Raw genomic sequence first — 24,698 nt, 5'->3', positions numbered from 1 at the left:
AGCAGTTTTGCACTGTCCTGACTACCAGCAGTAGATTCTTTTACATGTCCTACTAAATCAGCACTTAGCTTTAGGTCTGGTTTGTTAGTTTTGGTTTTTAATTTCGTTAAAAATTAAGAAAGAGGTTGAAGCGGAGGCAGACTGCAATGCACTCAGGGCTCATGGGGATCTTTTGTCCTTGGACAAAGTCATTCCATGATGCTACACAGCCAGGAGGGACCATGGGAAAAAAAAAAAAAAAACAGAATCATGCTTTAATGCAATGCACATGACAGTCCAGTGTATGAAGAAGCCTCTCGTCTCCAGGAACACAGCATTTCCACAACACCAAACACCTCCCAAGCATTCAGTAAGTGCCAGATGATTTGTTTCCCTACCCAAACCACCACAGCAGTCGGGCCGGATCCTGCAAACTCTGACACGTGCCAAAACAAGGGTGCACGTGGTGAGGGCCCCACAACACAGGACTCTCCACGTGCTTAAATTAAAACGGGGGCTTGAGTGCTCACCAGTTCAGGCTATCAACATCCATGAAGCTTAATAAAATGAAACGTTTTTTGGCGAGTTACTACTGTACATTTTGTTTTCTTCTCCCTCCCTGGCACAGCAATTTCCCCTCTGGGGACAGGGAATGTGCCAGACAAATGCTGCCTCTGGCAAAGAAACCAGCGACAAACAAGATGCACTTAGTGCACGTTCCAGTTGAGTAGGTGCTCTGGAGATGGGGGAAATCTAGAGTTTAAATCCACCTGACATCACAGTTGGGAGAGCAAAGAGCAGCTCTGCTCATGCCTTCCAGGAGACCTGACCTGCTTTAAGCCGAGCAGTCTGGAGCTGATGGTATTTTGTGCTCCATGTCTGATCATTTCTCAGCACCGTGTGTTTTCTTAAACTCCACGTTGATTGCACTGGTCGTAATTTAGCATGATTAGAAATCCAGAGTGTTGTGTTTGTGCCCAATCAGCATGTGCCAACAGAGCTGAGGAGCACTCCAGGAGCCTGCAGCAGAGGCCAGTCACAATCCTAGGCCATGCCAGCAGGGCAGACTCTCCCACAAATAGTGGAGGAACAGCTCCCCTCTGCCCGGACAGACACTGTTATACCCAGCTCATACACATCACCCATTCCCGCTGCTGGCTGGGAATTCTGAATCTCAGACTCCAAAATCTACTTGCCACACGTCCATCCCAACACAGCATAAAATCCTGGCGCCTCTCTAGAGACCAAAGTGTCCAGAGAACCTCACAGATGGGAGGGAGGGGTCAGGCAAAACCTGGTTTTAAGACGCTGCAGCCCTAAACAAATTAAACCCTTTTGAAGCCTTTTTAAATGCTAATATGGCAATTTGCTAAGCGATTTATGTTCCTTTTTGACATGTGCAAAGTGAATTAGATGCAATACCCCACTAGTTGTAGTTCTAACACTTACTAATAAGAGATTTACTTGAAAATAATGGAAATGCAGGATCTCAGTATTTCCAAAGTGCAATTACAGTGAAAACATTCAAATGTGCTTTAAAGCACTGGGAAAAAAAAAAACCCAGAGTGAGATTTCTTTAGGGTTTGTATTTCCACTTGTCCCGGCAGGATGAAACGTCACAGATATATTTTAGTTATGGCTCTAGGTTAAAATTAATAAAACCACAACAAAGCAGAAAGGGAAGGATATGCCTATAGAACCAGAGCCTGCAAATAGCTGAAATTTTCCAGTTTTGAGGAGGAAGAAGTTGCTCTCCCCAGCAGCATCGAATCTTTACAAAAGAGCAATTTGCTTCGCAATTCGAAGAATTTATTTAAAGACACTGAGAAAAATAATTACTACTTCAAATCTTAATTTGCCCAAAAGCAAACACCAAAAGTCTAATTATAGCTTCCCATAAATGAGAGAACAGCCCCACTACTACACATGCTTAAACAAGCGACCGAGTGGCGACAGGCACCCCCCAGCCTCCTGCATTTCCAGGAGGCAGACGTTCACACTGGAAAAAAAAACAGGCAGCTTCTGCCCCAAGAAGAGTAAAAGTATTATCAACAATTTCAGCATCTAGAATCGGAGCAAAACTCCTCCTTGCACAATGGCTAGAGCCAGCCCTGGCTCATGCAGATTTTCCAGAGCACCCTGAATACCTTTTGCGTGGCACCCAAAGCCTGCTGTGCACAACAATGCAATGAGGACATCCAACTTCAGCAACTCCCTGTTCTCAGCACCATATGTTTAGTCACATTTTAACAGCATCTCCAAGGGAGGGGTTAGCTTTTATTTGGTGTTCTGTTTCTTTTGGGAGAAAAAGAAGAAGAAAAACTAAAATTAAAGGAAAAGCTCTTCCCCCATCTCTGACTCTGCTGTCTCACTTGTTCGACACAGGACACACACAGTGGGTTTTGACTCCCGCAAAGAGCCAGGCTGTTTCATGCTGTGGCCTTAGGCCTCTATTAAAAACCATTTAATTCACACGAGCCCTCTGAGGACTGACAAGCCCAACTGCTGCTGCTTGCAGAGCAGTGGCGTGCTCCATTTTGTTCAGTGATTGCTTTGGGTTTTGCAGCAGACAGCATCTCTCCCATTTTAAAATGATCATTTAAAAGTGAATTTAATACGCTGGATGGACCACATGGCCTTGCAGAGCACAACATTGTGGGCACAGATCCACTGGGGCAAAGCAATGCCCCACCTGTCTGGCCAACCTGACACGTGGTGCTGTACAGGCAAGCCTGGGCACACACAGCAGTGCCTTCTGCTTGCACATCCCTAGCATTCTGAAATGTTGTTTGCAGAGTATAACTGGGAACATTCCAGCCTGTTCCCTTGAGCACCTCTTTATAGACCTATTGTCCATGAATATATCTAATCCCTTATTAAAGCTGCCAGTACTGACCCCTCCACAAACTTCTGTAACAAAAACTTCCCAGGAGATTGCCACATGCTGTGTGAAGCATTACTCCCCTCACCTGTTCTAAACCTATCTCCTGCTATTTCTACCGACTGCACCCTGGCTGCAGGAGCTGGTAAACAACAGCTCCGTCTTCAGCTGAGGCACTGCCTTCCTGATGTGAACTCTGATCTCACCTTCCTTGCCTAACGGAGCAGCCCCAGGCTTCTCAGTTGCTCCTTCTAAGGTAGCTGCTCCCTCCCGTTCACGGTTTGGGCTGCTCTTGACCAATGTCCCTCAACTCAACCATGTCTTCAAGACATGGAGACCAGAACCACACACAGCATTGTTCATGTGGGTGCACCAAGGCTTTATATAACAGCAAAATGACGTAAGGCAGATCTCTGGCTCTTAGCACCCTCCTTTCTGATGCCCAGCATTGCTGGCTTCTCCCGCTGCCCCCGCGCTACGAGCCGATGATTGCAGAGAACTGTCAGCTGCAACTCAGATCTTTCCTGAGCTGCGACTGCCGGGTCAGAGCCTCACGACGATTCAGGGAAAGACAGCAGCTGAAGGGCCTGAAGAGGAAAGCAGCTTGTGACTGACAGCGCTTTCAGAACGGCTTCAACCAGTTTTGAAAGCCGGTGAGGTACCGACACCCTCGCACGCTTATTTTGGAAGTGCTCCAGTCTGCACACACGTCGCCCAGGGAGAAAACAAGTGACAGTGTGCTCATTCAGAAAGGCAAATTTTACCCCTGAGAAGGGTCTTCTCCAAGAGCTGCATCCCCAGCCACATCACAGCCTTTCTGCAAGGGAAACAATCTAAGACAAACAGCAGAAGCTGCTCAGCACCCGACCACTTTCCCAGCCCCACACTTGAGACCTACGTGTAATTTTCCTCTTAGCAGTAAACTTCGCTCTATCCGGCTGCTGTTTTGATCTCTTCTTTTGCATTTCACTCTCCTCCTTTGACTCCTGCTGCAATAGGAAAAAAAAAATACATGGTGAGAGCATACAACATGTAAGAAATACCATCAGCTCCCCCCACCCCACTCAGACACAAACACTGGTTCAAGAACAAGCCTCTTTTGTGTGTGAAAACTGAATTTCAAACATAATTCAATCACATTCTGTAACTATTAAAAGCAATGTGACAAGCATACGGAGCAAGAAGTTACAGACTGACATAAACAAGCAAAGTAGGAGAGACAATAGACTTCATGCCAGTCACCACCATGCACTGCACCTGCTACCCATGATTCAGAAAGAATTTGTTTGGCCTTGCTAAAACAGCAGTATTTGGAAGCTCTCAGAACAGAAAACCAAATTCTTTTTACAGCTGAGCATGGCACACCTGTAAGCCAGGACTGTTTCCTGCCACACAGCTTCTATTAGTCTGCCTGGACAACTTCAGGTGACCAGAACTAGAATCCCAACCATTCTGAGGGACCCACACTAATGCACCCCAAGGGCAAGAGAGCCAGCTGTATTTACTCTTGGTGCTATTCTCGCATTGTACTGCCACATGTGTTTAATTTCTGAAGCTTGAATACTTCAGAAATTTGTCATTTCAACGCCTCCTGGAATAATACCCACACAAACAGCTCAAGTGCTTGCTGCTTTAAGCACAGAACTGCAACAAGAATGGTCACAGGCTTAATTGGCACACATTTATGCAAGTTGCTGTCCTAACGGCTTAAGCGAGGGTGTACACATTACCGAAGGCTGGCACTGGACCTCCTCCAATTTGTCTCTCTAAGTCATGTAGAATTAGAATCAAACCCAGCGTTTCAGGCAGAGACCCACGCCTGGCCTGGATGGGGCTTCACACAGCTCTGTCTGCAGCTGCAGCTGGTTTTGTCCATGAGACTCACGGCAAATTGGTCACACAATCGTGCCTCCAACCACCTCCTGTGCCTGGACGGAGGCTTCAAGGTGAGGCATGGGGCTTGCACTACTCCAATGCAAGTGGATACACTGCTTATTTTCAAGTGTAATTGATTTCTGGTGTCTATTGTTCTTGTCTTCGAACTTGGGAAGTCCTTTGGACTGCACCTCCCAGACATCTCCAGCTTCAGTGTTACCTGTAGATTTTATTAATGTATATACACCATTTCTTCCCTCTTACAGATCATTAATGAGGATGTTAAAATGCACACAGACCTAATATTGATCCTCTTGGCCTCAGCTTTATATCTCCCCCAAACGAGCCTTTCTGCTGCTCATCACCATCTTTCACTGACAATCTTTTAGCAGGATTTTAATCTGAGAATGTTACTACCTAGACCAAATTGAAGTATTCATCCAACTAAGATTTTGCAAGACATACTATTAAGTGGTTTCCTGAAACCCTAATACAGCACAGCTTTTACATGCCCTAATACCTGTGCCATTGCTCATTCCACTGATTGAAGAATTACCTCACAAGGCAGCAGTCACACTCACTAAGTCCACATACACACTTGTGCTTGCACCTAGTGGTTTTTTCTTTTGACCAATTTCTTCCCTTCCGCACCCAGCCTGGTTTTGATACTTCATTTCTTAAACCTGCCATTGTGCCTCTAAAAGGCTTCTACACAGCCAGATTCTCTTTTCCTAGAAGATGGATGTTCTCTACTTCTGAGCCTGCCTAGCTCACGCTCAGTAGGTGAAATCCTCCCTCCTTCAGGGCCCTGGCACACTGCCCTTCTCTGCAGTTTTCCAAAAGCCACTGGTCCTCCTACTCTGAATTGCTCTGCCTCGGCCTGCAGCAGCATCTCCATGCTGACCTTGTGGGGAGTTCAGACCTAAGGGAGCGGGAGACAGTCTGTGGGATTGTGCCAGGATCACACTAGGATTATATGCTGGAGGAGGTTAAGTAACAGCTCTCCCACTCTTCCCCAAAGCCCTGTCTAACAGTGCTAAACCTACTCCAGTTTAAGACGGAGGCAGTTTAATCCTAGCAGGCTCTGCAAATCCCCAGCTCTTCTCTCTGGGCATCAATCTTCCCCTCATCACTCTTGCACTCGCTGGAAGGTCAACCCTGACACTCTCATCTGCAGCTCTCTTCCAGGGCAGGGATGTGATTTATTTGAGCAAACCAAACTTTCTAGGGCTGCCAGTGCCTGCTCTGTGCACAGAGACACACATTTACAACATGCACCACAGGACAAAACGGGGCTCAAACACCTGCAGGGCTCTGGGGGGAAACGGCACACCCGGTGCCGGGCAGCTGCCCAGTTTCACTGCAGAGCCGAGTACGTGCCTCGGTTCCTCATGCTGGGTCCTGAAGAATCTCGACATTTACAACGGTGGCAGGAGTAAAATTATTGCAGGACACGTGTTATGTGAACCTCATACATTTGAGAAAGATGTTTAAATTGCTTAGCAGCATTCTACCAAATAGGCACAGTAGAGCGAACCGCTGAAGCAAATCCAATTAATCCTGATGGGCCAAAACATACACACACATCTCAATTCCAAGAATTCTTAAATCTTCTTTATTTTTAAACCCTGAAAATAAAACATACCTTTTAATTAGGATTTATGGCTGTTTGTACCTCTGCTGGGAGAGAGCCCCGCAGGCCCTGGAGTGCTCTGCATAAATGCAGGCATGGATGGGAGAAGCAAAAGGGGCCAAGAAAATTCAGAGAAGACAACGGAGTTTGCTCTTTCTGACCCAACCTTTTAACGCTCATCTGTCTACAAGGATAATAGGAACTCAGGGGGCCACTCATCCAACTGCCTTTCTAATAAGATCACTAGTCCAAAAATAATCTTAATCAATTAAAACATTCCCAAACTGCAGCCAATACTCTTAGTTACAAGGTCATCTCCAAAACACAACTTCCAGGGGAAACTAATTACTGTAGCGGAGGCAAGGTGGGAACTGCACACCTCTGCCTAGTGCCAGCCTGGAGAGCATCCCTCCTCCTCTGCCTCTCCTCTGAAACACAATGGCCAGAAGGAATCCAAATTCTCTTCCTGTGCGTCAGGCTCTGCAGTTTAATTTACGATGCTCTCTTATGAACAATTTCACTGTCAACATCATACACAGATAAAGAAAAAGAAAGGGTTTCAAAATTCCCTTCACACTTAGTGGAAAGCAGCCACTATTCTTCCCTGGGTTTGTTTTATTTTCAACCTGTTTGGTTTCACCAGACAGCAGATCTAATTCCCATTTAAAAAATGGGTTTGCACATACTTAAGAGAACCTGACTCTGCCAGCAGAAACTCACTTCTAAAAGCCCATAAATGGAATCTAGTAGCCACCCTCCCACATCCTGCTCTTCTGAATCCATTTCAAAAGCCACAGAAAGGAAGGAAAGGCTACAGAAGAACATTTCCAAGGCTAAAAGTGCAGACTGCAATGTCAAAAGGCCTGGATAATTTTTCTGCTCAATGGCAGCTGGGACCATCTAACAATAGGGTAAACCCAAATACCACACATCCTGCATGGGAAATACGCAGAAAAGAATCAGAGTAATTTTTTTTAGGCCAATTAGCTGTTGAAAGTGCCACACTTCATCCTAGCCAAGGCTACTGCTGAAATGAATCTCACACCCTACTTTATTAGTCTCTGACTTCAGTTCAGAGCGCGTTTCAGCTCTGCTCTGTCTTTCAGCTCATTAGAACAAACCTGCTGGAAGTGGAGACTTGAAGAGCTACACTCAAACAGGGCCCGTGCCAGATGCGCAGTTCCTGACACATAGGAGGGAAACCTCTGCAGAAAAAAAGGCTTTTACTGGGGTGTGAGGAATCTGGATACAGACCAGCCTGATTTCCAAGGAGTGAGCACAGCAGAGCTGTGGAGCCTCCTTGAGAGCACACTGAATGCATCCTCCTCTGGGAACTGGAGGCATCAGGTCCCTCGGTACCACAGCAGAGCCCATGGAGACAGCGTGCTGCTGCAGTGGCACTCCCACGAGGCTTTGCTTCACTTGCAAGGCAGGAACTGCCATCCTAGTAGTGAAACTTCCAGCACCATCTTCTCCACAGCAAGATGTCCCTGAGGCCATGCCTGGTCCCAAGGCAAGTGCCCACTGTCACGGCTTATGGGAGAACAGGGGAGGCCAATGGCCGGGTACTGAAGCCCAAATACCTCCCTCCTTCTACCAAACCAACATCTCCCCTGTAGCATCAGTTGACATTGCTATGGAGGTCTGTCCCTTCTTCCTTGTAACAAATGATAGCACAAGAGGAGGCTGATGAGACAGAGCAGGATCTGCTGTGCTTGGAGAGAGCACCACTGGGCGCTACTTGAAACGTTGTGACTTTGTGAATGACCACCCATCTCCTGGCATGGGCAATCAATTCCCCACAGGATTTAAACACTCAGGGGAGACAAAACCCACTTTGCTCACTCATCATGTCTACATTTTCAGAGACACAATCTTCAAGAAGATGGTCATCTCCTCTTGTTTCCACAAAGCCAGAGAGACTGTTTTTATGCTGTCCAACCCTCCCCCAAAAGAGCTAAGTGTTCTCTGAATCCAGGATTATATATAGCAGAGACCAGAAAGCCCCATGTCCAGAAAAATTCCTCTGATGCAGCTCTGCAGATGCCACAGCACAGACATGAGAAAAGAAAGAAAACTTGGCAAAATAACATGGATGAGCTTGATAATCCAGCATGACTGAAAAATTCCTGGGAGAGGCAGTCTGCCAAAGATCATCAAAAGTGAGAAGCTGGAGGCTTTCCAGGTGCAGCTGCTACAAGATCTGCTGGTCTGGAAGCAGAACTAGGGACTTGTTCTATAGATACCTGCCAAGAGACTGCCAAGGAAGAAAGCCATCGAATCAATGATGCCCAAATTGTCCTTGTAGCTTTTGATTCATAAGGAACCATGTCCTAACAGATGCAAGATTAATTGAGAATGTATTGTTCTCTAAAATTGCTATTGATCTGAGCTTCCCACACCTCTTCTTGAACACCTAACAAGGTCTTACTAAAGCAAGAACAACAGATACAAGATTTGGAATTGAAATTCAACTTGATGTACACTGAAGAGTTGAGACAGTTACAGAAGCCAGACAGTTATTTTTTTGAGATCCTAAGTAAATCACATTTTTGGGTTTGATTTTGCAGAAAACAACACGACGAGAGACTGTGGCACTGGATCTGGAAGCTGATGACTCACAGAAAGAAAGAGACTGAACTGAATAAATCCACTCATTCAACTGACTGAACTGTTGTCACTTAAACAGAACCTAATTGGCTCTTTAACGGCCTCTCTGAGCATATCCTTTTCTGTAATATGACCGATTATGCCATCAGAATTTATTGTTTATAGACAAACTTACAGAACAGTCAGGGAGCCTAACCTTTTTATAGATGTGTTTTAAGAGACATTTGTTTCCTCTTTTTCAGATACATGCACATTGAGATGAATAATTGCAGACAATAACAGGTCCTGATCTTTTATGTACTGCAGCAGCTCTTATAGCTGCTGATTTCTTTTTTCCCTTATAGGTTTCACAATAAAGGCCAGTGATGCAGCAGACATCTGAAGTTAACTTAGCATATTGCAGAGCTAAGGGTTTAACCCCACTGAACTATTACTGCCATATGTTCCATTTCTTTCAGGGAATTTCCCAATGGGAAAGAACTCAGACAACGAGAAGAAAAAAAACATCAAATATCATTTGCCCTACAGCTTTTTACTGTTTATTTCTAGAGCTTTTCCCCTCCTCACAAGATAATCGCCTTATTGTGGAGAAGCATGCTGCAGATGTGGGAGCAAAAGGGACTTGATTTAAGATCTACAGCTTGAGAATGAAATGAAATGCTTTTGAAAATGGCGGAATTACAGAAAGCAGCTTAGGATCCCCAATCACTGACAAGACAGAGCAAAGCCTTAAAGATCATACCTAAAAATATCAATTGTAATAATTTTCTCTCATGCACCTCACTCAGTCGAAGACAGATTCTCAAGGCTCTGGGTTCTGCCCCCAGCAGGACTTCCTGCACTCATCCTGACATCAGTGTAACAGACACAGACATTTCAGCCTTTCAGGGTAAGGCTGGTGTTTGGAAAGGGATCAGAGATTGGAACCTTTGTCTTAGCCAGCCACATCCTTACCACAGCTCACCTTGACACCCTATGGAAGCAAGTTACAAATGCAGGCTTCTCTAGTTCAGGATCAGTTTACCAGACACCAGCTGTGCCTAAGCCACTCACAAGCTTGTGTTCAGAGTCATTTTCTATTTGCACATAATACAGACTCATGTTTCTATGGTTTAGCTGGAAATCAATCAAATAAAAATTATGAAAAAAGAAGATTTGTAAAGGGATTGAGGAAAGGTTACTTTTAAATTACGTTTCACATTCAGTTCTGAGAGGATTTGGTTATCAAATCCCAGACGCATAACTCACCCTCACGAAGCACACCATTCATTTCCTAGTCAAACAGGATTTGATTCAGCTCATATGTAAGAAAGGGAGAGGTATAAGACACTCTGCACAAAGCCTGACCCCAGCACATACAGCATGGGGTGCTGAGGGCCCAGCACAGGCTCCTTGCACCACGAGCTGACCACTGACCTCTCCGTCACTGTCGGATATAACAATAAATGCATCCACAAAACTGCGCTTCTTCTTGGCACTGGTGAGGTTCCTCTTCTCCTCCTCCTCTTCCTCCCCATCCTGACCTCGTGAGTCCAAGCCCTCCGTGGGCTTCTTCTTTCTTGGCATCCTTCACTCTAAACAGAGGGATAGATTAAAAGCCATTTGTTTCCTTCTGATTTAGATTTCCCCTAACAGTCATCCTTTTTTCACTATTTTTAGGCAAAATACCCCAGGCATTAGAACCTTATTACGAAGCGTGGTGGATTTAGCATTACTGGGAGCCACATGTACTAGTCACCACTCATCTAGTTAAGAATACTTTATTATAGTTGATTGCTACAAAGAGGTTTCAGGGGAACAGCAACGCAGACCAAAGCTACTCTGAATGCCCTTGCACCAAAGCAATAAGACTTCCTCTTGAAGCTCATCAGCAAACTCCCCCCAAAGCATCGCTTCACGGCTGGTCTCCTGCGCTCCAACACAGCTCCAAACACCCCCACCTCGGCCCCACACCTCCACTGTCCTGGTGCAGAGCATACCAGGGCTGTGGCAGCAAATCAAGCTGAAACTTGCATACCAGAAGAGGAAGCCACCACAGCACGACAATTTGTCAGATTTTACATACAACAAAGCAAGGGAATGAGGCATGTTCCCCAAACAAAGCTGTTTTGCTCTCGGCGCAGCAGCCTGGTGGAAGGTTGCAGCAGCACTACAAAGAGGGAAAACGCCGGCAGCGGCAGGCTGGAAACAAGACAAGTTTATCTGCAGTCTGGGTTTCTCAATGAGCATCAGCCTCCGGAAGCCCTCTGCACAGACATGCCCAAACCATTTGTACTAAAGAAGGCACTTGACAAGCAGGGAGGAACCTGCTGAGCATTATTAGTGCAAACCTGAGTGCTCTATGAACAGCACAATTGAGGGCAGGTGCCCACACAATGCAAGCTAGTACTTCAGCATCTCCTTTCCTTGGCAGCCCACAGACTGCTGGAGAGATGCACAGCAAGCATTAGCTGCTTGGATCAAAAAAGACTCAGCTGAGAGGATGAGGAGGAGATCTCAGGGAACAAGAGCAGCGGGATGGCACAGAGTTAAACCACCCTTTCCTGTCTGTTTGCTGTTTGGCAAGTAGCAACATTCAAAGCTTCCTGAACTGTAATCTAAAAGAGCCTTATAAAGCAGGCTCAGAACGACCAGCTCTGCTTAAGATAGAATTAAACATATGCAGAACGGTTAGCAACAAGCCTCTTGCTACACATGAGAGGATGGCAGAGCTGGAAATGCAAGTCAGTTTGGCCAGTTCCTAGACCAGTGTCCTTCCACAGGATCCTTCTGCCTTACACTGAAATAGCTCAAATGTGCTGCCTCTATCTGAAGTAAGAGTAGCAGAAGATGCAACAAAGATGCTCTATTACCCAAAATAGTGTGGAACCCTTCTCTGTAACACCATAAAACTTCAAATAGACACTATGTGTAGAAATACCGATGAGCAAGAAGTCTGAAATCCCCATCAGCGATACAAACAGCAGTGCACTGCTCCATCTACAGTCCGAGGCAGCAAGGTGAGGCTGAGAAAAACACTACTACCTGCAGCCTTCAAAAGCTACCCTAGCCTCTCTGCCTTCCTTCCTCTGCAAATTCATGCACGCACATGCCTAGAGACAAAGACGATTACCCTGATGAGTCATGATTTGAACTGAAGGTTTGCTGAGCTCTCTGAAGACAGCGTATCGTACAAAGGGCATGCACAACTCCAGAACTGACTGCAACGACCACTGCAGTCCACAAACATTTATCTGTTTAACAAGGAGAAATAAAAACAAGCACAGTTTTTGTTAAAAGCACTGACTCTTACAAAACAAAGCTCCAGCTGAGCTGAACTCAGGTCTTGTTGGAATATCCTCATTATGCTTCCTACTTATTTTATCTTTTGCTCCTGATGGTCTCTTTACATTCTGCCCAGTGAGATGAACCAAGCCTCACACCCAACTGCCACCACAAAGGGCATCCATCGTGGTGCGGAAGGTTCCTTTATCAGAAGAAGAACACTTACACAGACAAGTGTTTGGGATGAGCACTGGGAAGGCTCATGCCTGCAGTAAGTGAGCCTATGCAAGGTCACTGTTTTTGAAGGCAGCCTGTAGATCTTTTTACTACTGAAAGAAGAGCAAATAGAAGCAAGCAACTGCCATGCTGCCTTGTTTTTCAAATCCATGCTGGCATCGCTAGCTCTCCTCTGACTCTGCGATACATCTTCTGCTTGCTGCACTGTGCTAAATAAGAGATCACTGAAAAATATCAGCTGGAGTTATGATGAGTCACCTACCTTCAACATTTAAAGGAAAGGGGGGGAAAAAAAAGATGTAAGAGATGTAACCACACAACTCCCACAACGCTTCTGAAAATGAAGGGACTTGTGGCAAAGCAAGTCTCTGTAAATGTAACTAAGGGAACAAGACAAGTAAGAGATCACTTCTAGCTGTGCTTGTCTGAGGCTATGAGTAGGAGAGCAGTAATAGCTTTTAATAGACAAGCTGGTACAGCTGAGGGAAGAAAACAAGCATTAGAGTACATCCCCCTCTCTTCACTAAGCAAAGTTAAGCACAGAAGAGCTTTTAGCACTTGGAAGGTCCAGTTGCTAGTACCTGAGGTGATGATACCTGCTTTTAGGCTCAGCAAAATAGGCCAAAGACTGAATTATCTAAAACTACCTTTGCAGTTTGGCTCCCAGACTTGTTTTCCAGTTATTCAGTTTTTTTCCCAGCTTTGAATTTAAGAGCATTTCTTTGTAAATGCTCTGACAGCAAAGGTGACCTCCTGACAAGGGGCCTCGCACATGCCACGCTTCTCCAGTCACATTTTTAGGGATATCCTTGAAGATCCCCAACTTATGATTATTTGTCATTTTCCCTCTCATCTATCATTTTGATGAATCAGAAAGCAATTACCAACAGAATAATTCTAAATCTTGACACTGCAGCTACAGACCTGCCAAGCTGTGACAGCTTGAAAAATGCTTGAAAATGAAGCCAAAAATGAATGACTCTCATCCCCGGATGAGTTTCTGAGCCTTTTGAGACACAGGCTACCACTCTGTAAACAACTCCCCCCACCTCAGGAAGAAAAGGCACAAAGCTCCCCGGCAGCACAGCAAAGGGGCTCAGCATCCAGGCACACAGCATCGCCTGCCTCCCTGGAACTATCATCCCTGGACCCCCTGCTCGACCCAGCACGCAGGGGCCAGCTGATGCTCTGTGCCCAGCAGGACACGAGGGCTCACAGCACCGCAGGGAGAGAGGAACTGTTTACAGTATCGATCCGTTTATAGAGCTGTCTCTTCACAAGAAGGGACACGGGGACCGCAGAGGCCACGTACGCTAAAGCGCTGTGCATCTGCAAATGCTGCTGAGCTCTGCGGGAGATGCTAACTGCTCAGCTTGTCTAGTCCAGCACAAGCAAGTCCCGCACGCAGCATCACTCCCTCCTCCAGGAACAGGCTCCGCATGGTGGGAGAGCAACCCTCTCCCCGGCACCTACCCGAGGTCCTCCCCTTCCCAATCAAATGCTTTCAGGCATAGAGGGCTCTGCAGGGAGACGAGAACTGGGCTGACAATGGTGGGGATCTAGGCAACTCGACAAGCATCTACGTGGGAAGGAAACATGGAGAGGGTCCCAGGAGAGATGGGGCAAATCAAAGAGCGGGGAGCCTCTGGAAAAGAAGCCAGCCCTGGCAGGGGGAAACAAGAGGGGCAGGAACTGCCGCCAGAGACTATCCTGGAGAGATGTCTCCGGGGCTGGGGCACGGGGAGGGCTCTGAAGGATTGTGTTTGGGGTGCTCTCCCCAGGGGACCGCCCCAGAAAAGGAGCACTAAGATGGCCCCAGGGCAAAGGGCACAGAAGAAGGGTCCCCTCGAGGACGAGGGGCTGAAGTACAGCTATTGAGGGGCGTGAGAGTGGAGTGTCCCTCCTCCCCCGGGGGTCGGGGCTGGTGCGGGAGCGGGCAGGTACCGGGACCACCTGGGGCGGGAGCCGGTGGGCATGACTAGTGGGAGTTGGCCCTGGCGCAGCCCCAGGAGAAGGAACGGCCACGGGCGAGGGAGTTCAGCGCCCAGTCCCAGAAGCCCTAGGCGAGCCCCGGGGCAGCGGGCCCGGCGCGGAATGGTGCGCCAGGCCCCGAAGGGCACAGATACTCACCGGGCCCGGGCCTCTTGCGGCCGGCGCCCCGCCCCCGCCGGGCCGCCCCGTTGCGCGGCCACAGGCGGCGGCGGTGCCGCTGCCTCCCCACTGGGCCGCCCCGCTGCGTCGGCCCCGGTCGGCGGGTCTCTCACCCGCAGTCAAGTTGGCGGCGGAGGCCTCATTGCCCTCAGCTAAGATGGCGGCAGCGGCGACCTCACAGCGCATCACATGGCTGGTGGGGCGGTGAGGCGGGCGGCGCCATGTCGCGGGCGGGCAGGCTGGCAGGCGGTGTGCCCCGCACCGCGTTCTGAGGCGCGGCTGCAGGTGCTGAGGCTTTTCTCCGCCCAGGCACGGGCGCTACGGATAGATGGCGAGAGCCGGTTTTTCCGGAGAGAAGAAGCATGCTTTGGCGAGACTTCAGAGCCCCTGCCTACAGAGAGTCGGTGCCTCCAGGGTTACCCCTGCGCTTAGTGCTGTCAGTGCAGCAACGACACCCGCAAAGCCCAAGCCCCGCGGGGCTGCCAGCGACGCCCGGGGAAGCCGCAGCTTCCTCTCCGCCCTGCCCACAACCGACATGGCGGCCAGAGCCCCCTCGGCGCGGGCTCTCGCGGGGGCCGCCCCGCCGCTGCCGGGCGCGGGGGATGCAGGGAGGGGCGCGTGAGCGGCGCTCGCGAGAACGGCGGAGCGCGGGGCGGGGCTGGCGGCGATGGCGGACGCGGCCGGTAGCAACGGGGACGCCGCTGGGCTGCCGGTGGGCAAGGAGGCAGGTGAGGAGGAGGGGGGCGAGGGCGGGGGGAGCACTCTCCGGCGTCTGCGAGGCGCAGCACGGCTCGGCCCGGATGCTGGCGGCCCGGTCGTGTGACTCCTCTCCGCCTCGCAGTGGACCGCCTGATCCGGGAGAACGGGCACATCTTCACCGAGGCCCAGTGCAAGGTGTGCAGCGCCCTGCTCATCTCCGAGTCCCAGAGGCTGGCCCACTACCAGGTAGGAAGCGGGGAGCCGCCGCCGCCCGCCGCCGGGCACCGCGGGGTGCTGAGCGGCGGGGCCGGCGGGTTTCTCTCTGCTTTCTCCAGAGCAAGAAGCACGCCAACAAGGTGAGGCGGTACCTGTCCATCCACGGCGGAGAGGAGCTCGCCCACGGGAAGAAGATGAAGCTGGATGTGAAGCAGGTGAGAGGAGAGCATAGAGCTCTTCAGGTGCAAGTACCAACAAGCAGGGCCTGCTGTTGTGTGGCCTGGGCACCCTTGAAAATTGATGAAGGAAACACGCTCAGAAAGGGCCGAGGAGCTTGAAGATAGGCATGTTGCCAAGGCCGTGTCTCAGCGAGCACGGCTCCTGCTGCTCTTCCCATTCAAACAGCGTAGGTGAGAGTGTCATCCCCCTTTAGAGAAATGGACATTGCTTTTGTTGATAGTCTTGTTTGAACGGGGAAAAACGAATGAGTGACAGCTTGTCAGCGCTAGCATTGCATAACCTTTGCAGCCACTGAGAGCACGTTGGGTTGGCTGGCTACAGGAATTATTTTCCTAGAGCAATTCTTCTTTAAAGTTGTTGTAAGTTTCCTCATCCAGTGACTGGAGCCTGTTGGTCAGTAAAGGCACCACATTCCACTTGGCCATCTGTCTGCCCCATGACTCATTTGGGAAACAGATTTTACTGTTATGATTGCTTCAGCTTTAATCCCTTATTCTCCGGCATTTGTGGTGGGGGATAAAGGCAGATGCCTTTACACATAGTGCTGGGCTTAGAGCTGCTGCTGCCTGCTCCACTGGCATCACGTTGCAGATGACCCAGCTGATAGAGACGTTTGCGGTGCTAGGTTCACACCTTGCAGAGTAAAAGGCTGCCTATTCTAATTCTGGCAGCCACACACTTAACCTTGTCCTTAACCCAAACGGGCCAGGGCTGCCCCTCTGCCTGGAATGGTTCCCTAACAGCTTAAAAAAAGTAAGCTGGTGAGGGAGACCTTGATGCTGCATCATGGAAATCTGCTTGGTCACACTACTGCAACTTAATAATAGAATGTCTCTGTTTACCTTGTTTGTCTTAGACCCCTATGCCTTACTGTTTCTTCTCCTGGCAAGGTTGGATGAGGTGACCTGCAGAGGTTACTCCCAAACTCCAACCACCCTGTGATTCTGTGTCCACAGGACAGCAAGCAGGAAGGCAGCAATGGGGAAGACAGGAACAAGTGTTGTCCCATCTGCAACATGACCTTTTCCTCTCCAGCTGTGGCAACATCTCACTACTTGGGCAAGACCCATGCTAAGAACATGAAGCAGCAGTCCTCCAAAGTGGAAGGTATGACTGTCTGCATTGCTTTTGTGTTGTACCTAGGGGCTGCTCAAGCAATAAAAAAGCTGAAAGGCTCACTGGGCCCCAAGTATAAGTTCATATGAGGGTGCCTGCACTCTTCTGCAACACAGAGTAAGCCAGCACCAGATTCATTAGGCCTGCTCAACTGCAAAAGTGCAGCCTCTGAGGTTCAGTGAGTTGTGAGCTGCAGATAGATGGGAACTGGGAGAGCATAGCTGGGAAGCATCCATGTGTATCTATCTTGACCTTGTGCTTTTCCCATGGCACTACCATTGACCTTTCTTACAATGACATGCAGTCCTGGCAGGCCTCAGCTCTGACGCAGTGCAGCTTCCTCTGTGTGTCTCATCCCTTTTCTAGCAGATGGAAAGGCCCAGTGAGTGGGGACAGAGACTCCTTAAGGCAAGTAGGAGCAGTCAAGAGTGTGGGGTGCCGTAGCAGGTCAGGACAGAGTGAAAATACAGCTTTTGAGTGTGCCTGAGGATGGCAGCTTGTGTTAGCTCTGAGCTGTGATCTTCCAGGCAGGGACTGGATTCACTGCCCCGGACCTAGTCCCATTTTTGAGCTATTTCTTAGGCAAGACTCCTCATGACTTTGGTTCAGGATCAAGTTCTGTGCTGCACATTTGTTCCAGAAACCCATTTACCTTTGGTGCATGGGGTCTTGTACCTGTGTTCTAGCCAGCTGATGATAATAGTAGGTGGAAGCTCATTTATGCCCAATGTTTCTTGGATAGGGTCATGCTTATGTTAAAGAGAACAATGCAGCTCAACTTTTATTTTTTAACCCTTGAATTTTTTTTTCTGGGCTACTTTTACTTGTCTCATTACATGCCTTTCAGTTCTGCAGAGTTAAGGGAAGAGGTAGAAACAATTTGTCTAGGTGACCTACATTCTCTGTCTAGGTTTGGGATTTAGGTGTAGTGGGTTATTTTTTGTTGGTTTTTTTTTATGTGGATTTTAGAGAAATAAAGTGACTGTTTTCTATTTCTGAGTTCTGTGACTGACCAAGAGTTTGGATTCCTCCTACAGAACCAGTGCCCCCACAGAAGCATCCTGCCACCCTCTCCACCTCTACTGTGTCCTCTAATGAAGAGAACAAAGACATTACTGATCCGGACAAGTTCTGTACCCTCTGCCATGCCACTTTCAACAATCCCCTTATGGCAAAACAACATTATGTAGGCAAGAAGCACAGAAAGCAAGAGACCAAACACAAGCTGATGGCACACTATGGTCGAACCCCTGATGCACCAGCAGCGTCCTTCATGGGTGAGTTTTCAGGAAGCAGGCTAATAAATAGCTGAAGAGCTGAATGGGAGAGCAATGGTATGTGTCTGGCAGGTCTTCGGATGAGAGAGTCCATGCTGAGGGAGCAGGGGAGAATTGGTGATGAGGATCTTGATTATGCACTGTAAGATTGATTTGGTTGATGTAACTCCCAACAGCAAGAGAGATTTCAGGCTGTAGTTAACTTGTGACAAGCTTTGGGCTCTACTTTGCAGTATTGTCTAATTGGGGATGTATCCTTCTTATTCTCTGGGCAGATAATCCAGGAATTTTGGCCAGGACTGTTTCTAACTAGGTAATTGCATCCAAAATGGAAAGATAAAAGTGGCATTTGATGTCTTTGGAGTGGACTAGCCAAAGATGGAAGAAACAGGTTTAATTGCACGTGCTGCTTCAAAGCACATGAAAGCCAGAAAGATTTCTCCCTGAATGCTTTTCTGCCTCTGTGTGGGCACTTCCATCTGATAAACTAATGCAGCTCTCTCTGGAGCAAACAGGAATGTAGGGGGAGTAAAAAAAAAAAGACTATTAAGGAGGAACTTCAGGCAGACAGTTAAAATTCATTTGGTTTATGATCTGCTGCTTATGAGCACTTCTGTGTGATGAAAGCCCTTAGAGTCCAGCAAATGCATTAGGAGCTCACAGTAAACTCCCTTGTTCCCCCCAGCAGCCTTCTGTTGGACCAGGAAGTCTAGTACCTGCTGGATACTTGAGGTAAATAATAAGCAGACAAATCATCTTAAAATCTTCTTCAAGGGCTTCGTTCTCTGTCATAAAAGCCCACACAAGCAGAAGATTAATTATTCTAATTCTTTGCAGGCCACCTTTAGATACCGGTAGCACTTACAAGAAATGAAGCTCAATTATCTCGGTAATATTCTCTCCCACATTGTGTAGTCATGTGGGAGATGGAAAAGGTGCTTGGTATCTCACATTACCCATCTGCTCAGTACCTAATTAGAGGGGTCTGATGAATAGTTTCTCTTTGGTGTGACAGTGGTAGGAGCCCTAGCCCAGGCAGGCTGGGTAAGTGGCTGTGTCTTTGCCTGTGATCAATGTCTCCTGTGAAGTGCCAGCAAAACCAGAGTGCCCACAACACATTGCCAAGGCGCTTAAGATGTTCAGGTGAAGTTTCTGAGCCTGGGTAGTGGTTGGGGACTGTTTGGATGTGATGGGCTGCAGTCAAGGATGTTTCTTTTCTTGCTGCTTGTCTCTCTGTTCTGACAGCCATGCCTGTCCCTAAACTTCTCTTTGCTTGGGATCTGTGTGGCAGCAGGTAAAAATGTGTTCTGTATAGTGCAACGCTGAGGTGTTTGTCTGCTTACAGCTCCTCTAGCAGCTACTGGTTTGGGATATGGGAGTGTAGTTTAGAGAACTTTGAGCTGTTTGGTGAATTTGATACAGAGAGATCTCAACCTCACTCATACAGGGAGGCAGATATAAGGGTCGTAAGGGTTCCTCTGGCCTCTGCTGCCCAGGTCTAGTTCAGTTTTGAGAATTGAATATCCCACTAGTCTGAATTCACTGAGGTGCAGCAGCTGGGTGAGGAGGTGTCTGCTATGTCATGTGCTTCTCACTCTGTGATTATGCTGCTCTGCTCCCCTGGGGTGAGTCTCCTCTTTCACTTTAAGGAAATGTTTTCTTTGTGAGACTCCCAGGGAGACAAAATCAGGAGCGCTTAGTGTCTTGAGGACAACTGCTGGGATCTTCCCTTGCTAGAGACTGTTTGTGCTGAGCTGTGCTGCCATGCTTGCCTGTTTGGTATCTGCAACCTCCTGAGCTTTCATTGCAGATGGAGTCATCATGTTACACAGAACCATTGATCTGTTTAGTACAACCGTTGTTGGAAACTTTTGTTTTTCTTCAGTTAACTGATACACTGACTGTAACCAAACTGCTCAACGGTAGAGCTTAACGTTCTCAGTTGGCACCTTGGCAGGGCTTAGCAGAATGCTGCATTGTGCAGCTGGACATTTTTTTTTTGCAATCTCCTCTGACTTGATTAGTTTTTTTATTTAAATACTTTAAGCTTATAAAGTATGTATCTCCCTTCTGTTCTGAGAAGTACAGATCGAGGAGAAGTGCAAACGTAGGAAAGAAATGGAGCAGTAAAGGCACCACAGCACCTCTGAATGCTGAGACTTTTACTATATCTGATACTGTGAAATGTTTACAGGAAATATGTCTTTGTGTTTATAGGTAAACAAACCTATGTTCTGACTGGTAAAGCTTTTCTGGCTTAGTAATCCCCTTCCAATGACTGGCTGATACCCAGTAGGGTAGTGGGATTCTGTGACCTCCCTGCCTGGTCAGGCTGTTGACTTGCTATTTGTCTTTGTTCAGAGGCTGTTTAACACATCAAGTGATTGATTATCTCACTTGTTTCTGCTTCAGGCACCACGTTGTTGGCTAGCTCTGTATGCTAACATTGATGTCTATTTCAGCTGGGAAGGGGTACCCCTGCAGCACATGTAACATAGTGCTGAACTCCATAGAGCAGTACCAAGCTCACATCAGTGGCTTCAAACACAAGAATCAGTAAGTAACGTTGGCGTCTTAGCGTCTTTACAGCCTCTCTTTTCGAATGGCAGCTTAAATATTACTTAAAATGCAGTTCTGAAGGCGTATTTGCAGCTGGCTTGCAAGCAGAACAGGGTTGGTGTGAGCTTGATGGCTGTGTCCTGACGCCGATCCGTTCCTGCAGCTCCCTCTGCAGGCAGCTTCGGGATGCTGCTGAACTAGAAGGGCCCTGCGCTTGATTTCGGTTCTTGATCGCTCCGCTCAGCCTGGATCTTCGCAGTGCAGCTCGGCCCCACACTTACTAAACACGATTTCGCTAACAACCGAGATTTTAATTTAATTAAAGACTGGCTCAGCGGAGATCTTGCCATTCTAATCTCTCGTGTGGTTACTGGTCTTAAAATTTGGCATGTAATCAGCACCCACTGGAAACCTAAGTGTATTCCTGAACATGCTCTCACGGCTGGTAAGTTAAATAATGGCATCCCCTGCATGTGTTATGAATCCAAAAATAATTGTTCTGGACAGTCAAGGTTCAGATCCCTGATTTGAAAGCTTTCACTAAAAGAAGCTCAGTAATGAGCCTGGCCTGGTTATGGAGCTTCTTAGAAGAAAGGTATTAGGAAACCCTGCCTTGAAGTAAAGACATACTCCTGGCAAAATTTCCCAGAGAGGACAGGAGGAAAACTGGGATCTGTTGTTGCCTTATCTGTGGAATAACAGCCCCATGCTCCCTTGGCTCTTTGGAATACTTGACTGGAAGACACATATGCTCCATCTGGCATCTCAAGAAAGTTTCAGCTCTTTAGCAGCACAATCAAATCACAACAGAAAGTATCCTATTATAGAACAATAACATTGAGGATGTTCCCAACGCACACCCATACATAGCCACTTCAAGGACAGAGGTGTTGTCTGAGTTTTTGTAGCCACACAACTCCCTTCCAGAAAGCTGCTTCTGGTTTCAGTCACTCAGTCCTGTTCCAGGCCAGTTTCTGCAGTCTGAGGAGAGCCAGGACACTTGCTTTGTAATGAAAGCTGTTTAATCTTCTTTGAGCTACACAATAGCTAATTCTGCCACACTAAAGGTGTCTGTTTACACACAGGCATAGAGGACAAGGATGCACTTGGAAGGTTTTCTGGCAAGTTGTTGAGTTGGCTACGGCAGGCTGTTGCTCCACTGACAGCCATGCCTGCTGAGCAGTGATTGCAGTTGGCACATTTCAGGGCACTTCTGACGTTGCCTTTTTTTTTTCCCCTTCTCCTCCTCTTGCTCCCTTCACTGTCCAGGATGCCAGGAGCAGTGCCAGTTGTTGGATCATTCCCACCACAGCAGTATGTCCGGGAAGAATCAACTGCCCCAGGAGGCTACAGTTATTTCAGCCAAGACTTCTAGAGCAAGAGTTGCAGCACCGTTCTTGGAGTTGTTGGTGGCCCAAGAACACACATCCTTTGCCAGCCCACAACGGTTTCATTATCCCTCTGGATAAGCAAAGCCCTGCCCTCCTGTATGCACCCGTTGAGCAGGATGGAGACTGAATCTATCAGAAAAAGGATCCAGCTGGAAGAGACTTGCTAGACAGCAAATATTTCACTCCCTTAGAGTAGTTCTCATTGTGTAATTGCTTTCTGTGAAGGTGGGTGCAGTGTGAGAGGAGGTGTGTATCTGGTATAGGGAAGATTTGGCAACAAGCTGGTAGTGGCCACCTCCTCCCTCACCAGAGCAAAGAATGGATTCCTGAACCTGGAGAGCCAGCATCCCATGCTCAGAGCTGGCTTTTACTGGAGGAGAGCTCCTAGATCAAAACAGGTAGTGCTTATGTGGGACACAGTGCAGGTTGTCTAGCTTTGTACAGGCCAGAGAATAGGAAATAACCAGCGTGACCTCTCCTTCCATGCCTCCCCTAGTCAGGTTTGTGTGCAGAATTGCTTCTGGTTGTTTGGGTCTAACAAGTGCAAACTGCTTTTGGTGAGAGTGGAGGGCTGTGAGAAGGGTTTGAGTTCCTGGCTCTCCAGACAGCTCATCCTTCTGAAGATTTCTGTGTGGAAGGAAATAACTGTTCAGCCTGGTTTCCTATGGAAACAGGTGTACATGATCATTCACCATGTGTGTCTTTACCCTCTGTGACTTAAACCAATCTCAGACAAACTTGGCAGCAGTAGAGACCTCCGAGGTCTGCATCTTGATCTGCAGAGGAAAGTAGAGCAAGGGTGAGGTCATCCCTAATTCTGTTGGGATCTGCATGGAAGTACAGCATTTTCCCTACTGCCACCAAAATACTCTGGGGAAGGAGGGTTTTAAGGGAAAAGAAATAAATTTAGATGCAGCAGAAAACTGTAGTGTAACTTGCTGAAATCGTTAGCTGCTCGTTAGCTATAAATCTTTGGAAATCTGCCTTCATTAGTGCTTCATTAGACACTACTTGCCCAACCCCTCTCTTCGAAGTTCTCACACGTTTGTATCATCCTGGAGAAGGGTTGTTCTGTGTTTCAAGCCTAGGAATTAAGATTGATGGTCTCTTCGTGGTGCTAATGTACTAGATCTGTTACAAGAGGACCCGGAAGGAAGGGCAGGCATCTGCTGTGCATTGTGGATGAGCTCTTTAGATGTTTTGCCTTAAGCTAAGGCATTGCCTGTTCTCTGCTAGCCCACTGCAAGAGCCGTGTGCCTTGGGTTGGCATCCATTGTGTTTGGTGCCATTGCTCTGAGTTGAGCATCCCAGGGCTTTGTCTCAGCATCCGTGCCTCTGTGGAGCCAAGAACTTGCTAGTCCGTGGCAAACATCCTGCTGCTTTTCTTCCAAGAGGCAGAAGGACACAAATGTGGCCCCTCTGAGAACTTCCCTGGCCAATGGGGCTGGTAGGAGCGTGGGTGACAGCTGTGGGCACACCACACTGCCAAGGTGGACTGAGCCAAGTTGCTGCCTCTCCATGTGTTGGCCCAGCAGCTGCTGGAGGGCAGTCTCGGGCCCTTGACCCCCAGCGTTGTGTGCCAGTGGAGCAGCTGACGCCTTCACAGGACTGAGAGCTGGGCTGTAGAGGCACTTCCATAATCCAGTGTGTGCACTGGTCAGGTTATGTAAGGAGAGAGGGAGCTGGTTGCTAATCTCAGTGCTTGGGGTGAGTGCCTTTCCTTCCCCGCCCTAGGCTGTGCATGAGCTGTTTTTCATCACCCTGTACAGAATCTGCCATCTTCCCTTAGGACAGGCTCCTGCTGGTCTGGGTTTGCCTTCCTAGTGTTTTCCAGCCTTGTTCCACTACTGAGGTCTAATTGTAGACTCCCTCTGCAGCAGGAGAATTCTTAAACCTTGCGAGCCAATCAATAACCAGAAAGTTGGGAAACTGAAGGAAGCATTGTGTGCCTGGTAGCCCTGGATGGCCTCCAACTCCGATCTCTGCTGCCTAGCTCTTGTCCTGTACCAGGGCAGATGCTGGCTAGATGTGCTGCACATCGACACCAGAGAGGGATCCATTTCCAGCACTGCCCAGTCCAGTCATGCCTGTCTGTGTACTGACAGTTCTGCCTTCCCCTGTACACAGTGTTTGTGTATCTGCTGTTCCCCTAAGGTGAAGCTCTCCAAATAGAGTGTTTATTACTATTTTTGGGTGCTGTCTTTCTGTTAGAGCCCTTCCTGGGATTTTGCCACACTTCAAAGCAAAGAACAGGATGCAGACACCTTTGAAATATTTGGGAGAGGCGGGAGACTTGTGTTCCCATCTGCCTTCCTTGAGGCCCTGCTCTCATCCTGCTGAGTGGGATGGGCATCATCCCTCCCCTGATGCACAGCTCTACCAGGGTGGCATGCCTGCCTGTCCCTTGCTGATCCCTTCCTCTTCTCACAGCAGGCCTGCAACCTGTCTGTCACCTCTCAGATCTGGAGGCACAGGTGGTCCCCAGGTCAGGCGCAGGGGAAGAGAAGGTGGCCACGGGGCTGCCTGTACCCCTGGCATGTCCCCTTCCCCAGCAGCAGCATGGCTGCCAG

General features: G+C 48.2%; 2 protein-coding genes across 15 annotated transcripts in view; one reads left to right on the top strand and one right to left on the bottom strand.

Moving 5' to 3' along the window:
• Positions 1–15,146, bottom strand: part of UIMC1 (ubiquitin interaction motif containing 1) — a 38,971-nt gene extending 23,825 nt beyond the window's left edge. For 2 of the 6 annotated variants that reach the window (XM_064161883.1, XM_064161887.1), the window contains exons 1-3: positions 14,610–14,709; positions 10,395–10,552; positions 3,759–3,849 (exon numbers count right to left, since the gene is read on the bottom strand). In XM_064161883.1, the coding sequence (XP_064017953.1) occupies positions 3,759–3,849; positions 10,395–10,544 (241 nt within the window). In that variant the 5' untranslated portion in view covers positions 10,545–10,552; positions 14,610–14,709. Of the gene's footprint in view, positions 1–3,758; positions 3,850–10,394; positions 10,553–13,952; positions 14,030–14,609 lie in introns of those variants that run through there. The other 4 variants (XM_064161889.1, XM_064161888.1, XM_064161885.1 and 1 more) reach the window with 4 other exon arrangements.
• A 101-nt stretch (positions 15,147–15,247) lies between these two features.
• ZNF346 (zinc finger protein 346) lies at positions 15,248–24,314 on the top strand. 9 transcript variants are annotated; one of them, XR_010306432.1, is made up of 8 exons: positions 15,248–15,358; positions 15,472–15,575; positions 15,665–15,760; positions 16,742–16,892; positions 17,939–18,178; positions 18,864–18,910; positions 20,641–20,734; positions 20,901–22,099. XR_010306432.1 is itself a non-coding variant. In XM_064161891.1 (7 exons), exons 1-7 carry the CDS (start codon positions 15,298–15,300, stop codon positions 22,110–22,112), a joined length of 852 nt encoding a protein of 283 aa, XP_064017961.1. In that variant the 5' UTR covers positions 15,248–15,297; the 3' UTR covers positions 22,113–24,314. The 9 variants fall into 9 exon arrangements, 6 of the variants coding, with proteins under 6 accessions (XP_064017961.1, XP_064017964.1, XP_064017960.1 ...); XR_010306431.1 differs by having other exon boundaries at positions 22,007–22,097; XR_010306433.1 differs by lacking the exon at positions 20,901–22,099 and adding an exon at positions 20,811–20,883.
• Positions 24,315–24,698: the final 384 nt, after the last annotated feature.

This window comes from Pogoniulus pusillus, chromosome 22, assembly GCF_015220805.1.
Source record: "Pogoniulus pusillus isolate bPogPus1 chromosome 22, bPogPus1.pri, whole genome shotgun sequence".
NCBI classification, from domain to species: Eukaryota; Metazoa; Chordata; class Aves; order Piciformes; family Lybiidae; genus Pogoniulus; species Pogoniulus pusillus.
The sequence above is the reverse complement of the archived record's forward strand: the minus strand, read 5'-3'. Positions and strand labels throughout refer to the sequence as shown.

What these genes read in the sequence shown, in the direction of transcription:
- ZNF346 (XM_064161890.1), top strand. Translation starts at nt 15,298, where the DNA reads ATGGCGGACGCGGCCGGTAGCAACGGGGACGCCGCTGGGCTGCCGGTG. An exon ending in TGAAGCTGGATGTGAAGCAG is followed by an intron (nt 15,761 to 16,741) that starts GTGAGAGGAGAG and finishes CTGTGTCCACAG; the next exon opens with GACAGCAAGCAGGAAGGCAG. An exon ending in GCAGTCCTCCAAAGTGGAAG is followed by an intron (nt 16,893 to 17,938) that starts GTATGACTGTCT and finishes TTCCTCCTACAG; the next exon opens with AACCAGTGCCCCCACAGAAG.